Source organism: Mustela putorius, unplaced genomic scaffold (assembly GCF_011764305.1).
Source record: "Mustela putorius furo isolate JIRA1106 unplaced genomic scaffold, ASM1176430v1.1 tig00000196_pilon_pilon_pilon, whole genome shotgun sequence".
NCBI classification, from domain to species: domain Eukaryota; kingdom Metazoa; phylum Chordata; class Mammalia; order Carnivora; family Mustelidae; genus Mustela; species Mustela putorius.
Window position 1 is genome coordinate 9,788,447 of NW_025421310.1, and position 7,908 is coordinate 9,796,354.

Consider the following 7,908-nt stretch of genomic DNA (forward strand, 5'->3'; position numbering starts at 1 on the left):
CTCAACGCTGAGGGGAATGGGGTTCAGGGCTGGGTAGGCCAGCCCTGCAGAGACCCCTTCCTAACTCACCCCCCCCAGTCCCCCTCCCCGCCAGGGAAGTAGGGAGTGGCCTTCAGGACTGGGTGGGGGGTGCTCTGGGGGCGGAGGTCGGGGGAAGCAGGAGGAGTGATTGTTGAGGCCTGGCAGGGCGCCTCACTCCCTGGGAATGTGCCCCGGGGATCAGTGGGTGGTTATAACTCAGGCTGAGTGCCCAGAGCCGAGGAGGAGGTGGCTGCAGGACGGCACAGACCTGAGAAGTCTGTGGCTGAGCTGGGAGCCCGTTCCCCACCCCCTACCTGGGGGACTCGGCAGGTGAGGCCTGGGGAAGACCACAGGGACAGGGGTCTGCATCTTGGATGCACCCCTACTCTCTCTTTATCCTCCCTCATTGCGTGACTGGAGGGGGCTGGATGTCTGCTCCTCTGAAGTCTATAGTCTCTGGCTTGGGGGGCAATCCCCTTGTGGTTCCTTTCTGCCCTAGGAAATGGGGCAAGGAAGAAAAGGAGGTGGGGTAAGGGCTTCCCAGAATCATCCCGGCCTCCCTGCCCTCTGTCCTCCCCACAAGGTGCAGTGGCCATGGCTCCAGCAGGACACCCCTGGATGTGGATGGCCGGTGCCCTGATCACAGCCCTGATGATGGGAGTGACAGGTAACCAGAAGCCCTGTTGTGTGCCTGTAGACTAACTGGGTGGGCTATGGGTGACTCTCTGAGGGACACTGGAGTGTTAGTCCCAAGGGGACTCTGTGTGATGGGGTATGGCTCTAGGACTGGGTGACTTGTGAGTCGGTGTCCTTATTCATGTTCAGATGATTGTGTGTGGCTGTGTGCCTGTCACTGTGTGTGTGTGTGTGGGTGGGGTGCCTTTCCCCATATCAAGTGACTGCCTGCAACAGGTGCACTAGCTTGGAGGCTGTGTGTCTGATTGTGTGACTGGGCATGTGTGCTTTTAGGATCATGTGTGGCTCAATGTCTGTGCAGGTAATTGTATGAACATTATGTGTGTGGCTCTGTGTGGCTGAAGGTATCTGGAGTCCTTGTCCCTGTGTCACCGGATTGTGTGTCACAAAAGTGCTTTTTACGGTGAAAATGCATGGCCAGGTGCGTGCAGGTAACGGTTTGGGGCTGTGAGATTGCGGCTGAGTGTGGGATTATGTATGCCTCAACTCGGGCTGTGAGACCGCTTGAGGTTCTGTGTCCAGGTGTTGGTGACTGCGTGTTTATAGGGGACTGTCTGTGAGATGGGGCGGCTGCGTGGGTGGGGTTTTCATCCCTCCCCTAAGGGCTGAAGTGTCTATCACTTCGAGATGGTGACTGTGTGAGGTTGGATGATACCAGGTCACTTATTGCTGGGCTTTTGGAGTGTAGTGTTATCACCATGCCAACGTGTCTGTGTGCAGGAGAGTCTGTGCTGGTCTCTACAGGGATGCATACACGTGCCTGAGACACTGCATGGGTGCGCAAAACCTTGTAAGGCTGCCGCCCAGTGCAGGTGCTTGGGAAGTGTGTGCACCATAAGACCCAACCGTGCCTGTAGCTACTCCGGTGCAGATGATGTGCATCTCTCATGCAACTCTGTGCGTGCTTATCTGTAACAACAGTTGTGTGCGTGTTTCCTGGATGTGCACGCCAGGGCTTGGCATCTGTGGGTCATCAGCAAGAGTATGAGGTAGTGGACTGACTATGGGGGACTGGCGATGGAGTGGGGTATCTGTGTCTGTCTGAGGGTATTGCCAGGAGGATTCAGGAGGCAAGTCCTTGTTGGAGAATTCAAAATCGGTCCTACTTTCTGCCGCCACCAGGTCCCTCTAGCTGAGCACTTCCCTGGTTTTGTTCCCCCAAATCTCCCTCCGCCCAGGGGCTCTGACTCTGACCCCCTTTCGTCCTCCACATGCGAGTCCAGACTTTATCCAAAGACAGGGTCCCCTTGGGCATGCACCCCCCCACCCTGCAAGCCAGGCCCCACCTAGATGGCTCTTCAGGTTTGGGGCCACGGCCCCTTCCAATCCTGTCTGCAGCTCCTAAAACTGAGCCCCTACCTCCTTGCCCAAAGTCAGGGATCTTTCTAGACTCCATCTCTCCACATGACCCTGGCCTCTCAAACTGCCCCTTCCAGCCCTGACCTCATTCTCTGAGGACTGACCACACTTCTTGAACCAAGGGCCCACCACGAAAGCTCTGCTCACCGGTCCATTCTCAGGCTCCGCCCCCTGAACTTTGGCTTTGTCTCTGGGATTGTCCAACTTTACCTTCTTGGCCCCACCCACTGAGCTCTAGCCTCTCCCAGGAACCTTGAGGTACAGTCAGAGACCAGTAAACCACCTCATCCTGGACTCTGTCCTTGAGTTCGTTCTTTCTTTCTTTCTTTCTTTCTTTCTTTTTCTTTCTTTCTTTTTAATATTTTATTTATTTGACAGACAGAGATCACAAGTAGGCAGAGAGGCAGGCAGAGACAGAGGAGGAAGCAGGCTCCCCGCTGAGCAGAGAGCCTGATGTGGGGCTTGATCCCAGGACCCTGAGATCGCGGCCTGAGCTGAAGGCAGAGGCTTTAACCCACCGAGCCACCCAGTTGCCCTGTTCTTGAGTTCTAAGCCTTGCCCTTCTTCATAGGTTTCAACCTTAGATTCCAGACCCCGCCCCTAAAGTCCTGGGCTGACCCCCTCCTCAATATAAGAGTGTTTCAGGGGGTAAGACGAGCTCTGGCTGGTCCCACCTCTTGGATCTAAGACCCAACAGCTGAGCCCAAGCTCCGCCCTGAGCCCAAGCCCCGCGCGTTTTCTGCCCCCAGAACCTCTTCTTGCAAATGATGCTACCTCCTGCGACAACCCCTCTGACACCGGGCCCTCTGGAAGCACTCGGGACATTGGAGGTGGGGCCAAGGAGGACACCAGGGCAGACGAAGGCAGCAGCAGCCGCATCGTGAATGGGTCCGACTGCGAGATGCACGCCCAGCCGTGGCAGGGTGCGCTGTTGCTGCAGCCCAACCAGCTCTACTGTGGGGCCGTGCTGGTGAATCCGCAGTGGCTGCTCACAGCAGCCCACTGCCGGAAGCCGTGAGTGGGGCTCCAGGAACAGGGCTGGACAGGGCAGGGGCGGGGGGAGGGCCATGGAGGTGAGTGTCGGGCGCGGGTGAGAAAGGGGTACAGCTGAGACGGGATCAAAGATGGAGTTTGGGTGGAGAATGGGGTTAGGCTGGGGAGAGAATTGTGGTAGGGGGTGGGAGTTAGAGATGAGGTGGATTTGGGCGTGAGGAGTGCATATGTTGAGTGGTTTGGAATGGAGATGAGATTCAGAGTGACTTTAGAGTTTGGGATGGGGTAGGGTGGAGATGGAAATGGTATTGGGATTGGAAATAGCTCTGGGGTTGAAGATGGGGTTGGGGTTAGCTTTATGAATGGCACTGGAGATGGCTAGATTTGGAGTCGGGAATGCATGTATTGATGGTTTGAGTGTGGGTGAAGAATTAGGGCTAGGATCGGGGATGGGAATGGGTTGGATCTGGAGCTGGGCACGCGTCTGCCGACGGTCTGGAATGGAGATACCATTAGGAGAATTGGAGATGGGTGGAGATACATGGGGATGGGTTAGGGCTGAGGGCGGGGATGGATGTAGGATTGAGGATGGGGTTGAGATTAGAGTTATGGGAGGTTGGAGGGGGTTGGATTTGAGGTTGGGGTGGTTAGATCAAGGTTGGGAATGCAGCTGTGGTGGTTTCTATGTGGAGAAAGGATTTGGGGTGGGGATGGGATGGGATGGGGTGAAGTCACGGTTGGGACTGGATTGGGGTGTACTCGGCACTGAATATGGGCATAGGAATCGGGGTTGCTAATAATCTGCACTACCTTCTTTAGATTTTACAGAATTCGCCTTGGCCACCATTCCCTGTCACCCGTTTATGAAACTGGACAGCAGTTGTTCAAAGGGATCAAATCCATCCCCCATCCTGGCTATTCCCATCCTGGCCACTCCAATGACCTCATGCTCATCAAACTGAACAGAAAAATTCGTGAGACTCAGGCTGTTAAACCCATCAACATCTCCCCTCACTGTCCCACTGCTGGGACCAGCTGCTTGGTTTCTGGCTGGGGAACAACCAGCAGCCCCCACGGTGAGCGTCCAGGTCCCTCTTGATGCACACACCCTTGTCTGCCTTCTCCCCCTCTCTGCCTCTGAGCACTGCCCCTCCCCCATCTTTCTCCGTTGCTCACAGTGGCCTTGCTCTGTGTGTTTCTGACAGTTAAATTCCCCAAGGTCCTCCAGTGCTTGAACATCACTGTGCTAAGTGCTGACAGGTGCAGGAAGGCCTATCCAGGACAGATAGATTCCACGATGTTCTGCGCTGGCGATGAGGCGGGAAGAGACTCCTGCCAGGTAAGGCTCAAGACTCAGGCATTCATGCGGCAGATATACACCAGTGCCAGCTGTGTAACTTGAAACCTTGCTTAGTGCTGGGAACACAGCCCTGTCCAGTAGAAATATAATGTGAGTCATACATGTCATTTTAAATTTTCTAGGTGCTACATTTTATTTGATTATTTTAAAGATTTTATTTATTTACGAGAGAGAGCGCTTGTGCACAGGGCCCCTATAAGCCGGGAGAGGGGAGGAAGGAGAATCAGACTCCCTGCTGAGCAGAAAGCCCTATGCAGGGCTCAATCCCAGAACCCTGGCTAGGATCATGACCTGAGCGGAAGGCAGATGCTTAACCAACTGAGCCACCCAGGCGTCCCTAGTAGCTACATTTTAAAAAGTGAAAAAGAGGGACGTCTGGGTGGCTCAGTTAGAAGGACGTGTGATTCATGATCCCAGGGTTGTGAACTCAAGCCCCATGCTGGGTATAGAGATTATTTAAAATGAAATACAAACTAAAATTATTTTAAAAACCCCAATGGTCAAGAAAATGAATAAATAAGGCAATTTCAGAGAATGATTAAAAACTATGCAGAAAATAAAATATAGTTTTATGATAGGGAGTGATGAGGGACAATATTCAAAAAGGTGGTTGGAAGGGCCTCCTCCAAGAGGTGGGTAGACACTGAATGACATAAAGGAGCCAGCCTTGCAAAGGTTAAAGGAAAGAAAACACTTGCAAAGGTCCTGCAGCAGGGAGGAGTTTGGTGGCTCAAAGAAGAGAAAAAGCCAGAGTGTTTGGGAGACTGGGTAGGGGGAGTGGACGCAGCAAGAGTTGGGCCTGGGAAGATGGGTGGGGTCCATGTTCAACAAATATTCCTTGATCCCCAAGACAGAGCTTCTCTATGTCCTCATGGAATCTCTATCTGTTGAGGATGACAGAAGTTAAAATTAAACTCTTGCAGGGATCAGGACCCTCCCCTGTATTCAGGTCCTGAAGGGTTCTAGAAGGATGTAAATTAAGGTGTTCTCTGCTGGCAGGACAAACACTTCAGTAATATTGGCAGTTAAGAAGTAAGCTCTGGCCTCAGACAGCACTCCTATCCCACTCTGATGGCTGGGAAAGGGCCCATCCCCCCAAATTTTACAAACCTGAGGATTATAGCAACTTCCCAACGTCATTTCTGTCCCCACTCAATATGGAAACACACACATCTGGACAGAGGAGTGGGCGGAGGGATTTTTATCAGAAGAAAGCACACCTGACTCAAATGTCAGCACTTTTTAAAAAGATTTATGTTTAAGTGATTTCAACCCTCCACGTGGGGCTTGAACTCAACCTCAAGATCAAGAGGCAGGCGGTCCACTGACTGGGCCAGGCAGGTGCCCCTCAAATGTCAGCATTTAAAACCATTTCACTTTCCTGAAGCCAAGCTTTGCATCTTGTTTTTCAGTTTGCAGACCCCAGTTAGCTTTTCATACCAGCATGTGGCCAGGGTTTGGCCACTGAGAGCAAAAAGTAATAACAACACTAATACAATAATAGTAATAACACGGGACCCTGCTTTATGTGGTTCACATATATCAGCTCATTGACTCACCATTATTATTAGCTCTTTCTTGCCGACGAGGAGCCAAACTCAGGGCAGTTAATGAACTGCCTCTCAAAGGAAACTCTGCAGGGATATTAAACAAAATATAATGAGAAAAATTAAACTCCAAGAAAACTGAAATTCAGAGGTGCAGGCAGTCAGGCTCTTTTGCCTTGAAGTAGTGCCTGCTAACAGGGAAAGAAGTCAGGCTCTGGATTTCTTTATAACTGATACTAGTATCTTGCATAAACATACATAAGAAGTGACAGTAAAGAGTGGTGAGTGTTATTATAGGTAGCTGCAGGAGTTTGGGGAGCCATGGATGGGCAACCCAAAGAAGCAATCCTCAACTTGCCTCCTGCCACCCAGGGGAGATATGACAATGCCTGGTGAGCTGTGCCTGGAGGAGGAAGGCAGTGACTGGCATATAATGCATAGGGGTCAAGGATGCTGCTGAACATCTTCCGATGTGTACGACGGCCGCCACAGCAAAGAATGATCTGGCCCTCCCTGTGTCAGTGGTGCCCAGGATGAGAAAGCCCCATCTTTTAGGGGCCAAGAGCTGCCTCTCTGCAAAGGGGAGGTGTAAATCATGTGTGCTCAGTAGGAGAAATGCAGTGTTCAAAGGTTGGACTAGAGAAAGACAAATAGGGACAGGGAGACACAGTGAGGGAGACACACATAAGAGGTAACATTGGGTGGAGAGGGCAAACGGAACTTCTAAAGGTGAGACTTACATGGAAATGTTAACATTTCCTCTCTCTCTCACTCTCTCTTTCTCTGTCTTGCCTGCTTCTCCCTCTCTGTCTTTGTGTCTCTTCATCTCTCTACTTTTCCCATCTCTATGTCTCTATCTCTTGCCACCCTGGCCCTTCTTCACCTGTGTGTCTCCCTCCTTCCACCTCCCCACAACTCCGCCTCTCTGAACTCCTTTCTCCTCCACAGGGTGATTCCGGGGGACCTGTGGTCTGCAATGGCTCCCTACAGGGCCTTGTGTCCTGGGGAGACTTTCCCTGTGCCCAACCAAACAGACCTGGTGTCTACACCAACCTCTGCCAATTCACTAAGTGGATCAAGGACACCATTCAGTCGAACTCATGAGGCATCCCAGGACCCAGCATTCTGGTGTGCCCCACCCACTGCCGTCATCACTCCTGCAGGGACCATGACACTCCCTCCATACCCCTGTTCCTTCTTGAGGATGTTGGGGTTGTTAATCTCTCCAGTCCCTCCCCAAGTCTCCTGGAATCTGGGTCCCCCTTCCCTAGCCCTGGGCTGACCCTGTCTTTCCAGTCAGGTCCTAGAGAGAATTTCCCAGAAAGACCAAGGTGAGGGCTGCACCTCAGTCTCCCCCATGCTTCCTTCCTCAGGCCCAGGGGCTATCCTTGTTCATCAGCTATGACCAAAATTTGGTCCCAGAAATAAAGCATCTGAGGAGAAGTGAGCTCTGTATGTGGTGTCCCCACTCACTGAATGACCAGGCAGCGAGGAACAAGTCACTTCTTCCCTCTACAAAACTGTGTTTGCTCTTTGGGGGTATTTCACTTGCAAGAAACAGAGATCCACTCAAGCTGCTTTGCATTTTCTTCACAAATATATTTTTTAAAGATTTGATTTATTTATTTGACAGACAGAGATCACAAGTAGACAGAAAGGCAGGAGGGGGAGGGGGAAGCAGGGTCCCCACTGAGCGGAGAGCCCAATGCAGAGCTCCATCCCAGGACCCTAGGATCGTGACCTGAGCTGAAGACAGAAGTCTTAACCCACTGAGCCACCCAGGCACCCCATTTTCTTCACAAATTTGATTATTTTGTGCCAGGAAGTTTTTAGATGCTGGGACACTACAACAGGCAAAACAGAACAATTTCCTGCCTCACAGACCTCCTGTTATCCTAGGGGAAGGCAGACAGTAAAGAGGTGGATGAATAC

At 51.9% G+C, this 7,908-nt stretch overlaps 1 protein-coding gene across 1 annotated transcript; it reads left to right on the forward strand.

The window, feature by feature from the left end:
- The first annotated feature begins 219 nt into the window (after nucleotides 1–219).
- Nucleotides 220–7,529, forward strand: KLK5 (kallikrein related peptidase 5). Its single transcript, XM_004767169.3, has 6 exons — nucleotides 220–351; nucleotides 605–688; nucleotides 2,826–3,090; nucleotides 3,889–4,145; nucleotides 4,275–4,408; nucleotides 6,925–7,529. The coding sequence occupies exons 2-6, from the start codon at nucleotides 616–618 to the stop codon at nucleotides 7,078–7,080; spliced, it is 885 nt and encodes a 294-aa protein (XP_004767226.1). The 5' UTR covers nucleotides 220–351; nucleotides 605–615; the 3' UTR covers nucleotides 7,081–7,529.
- The last annotated feature ends 379 nt before the right edge of the window (nucleotides 7,530–7,908 follow it).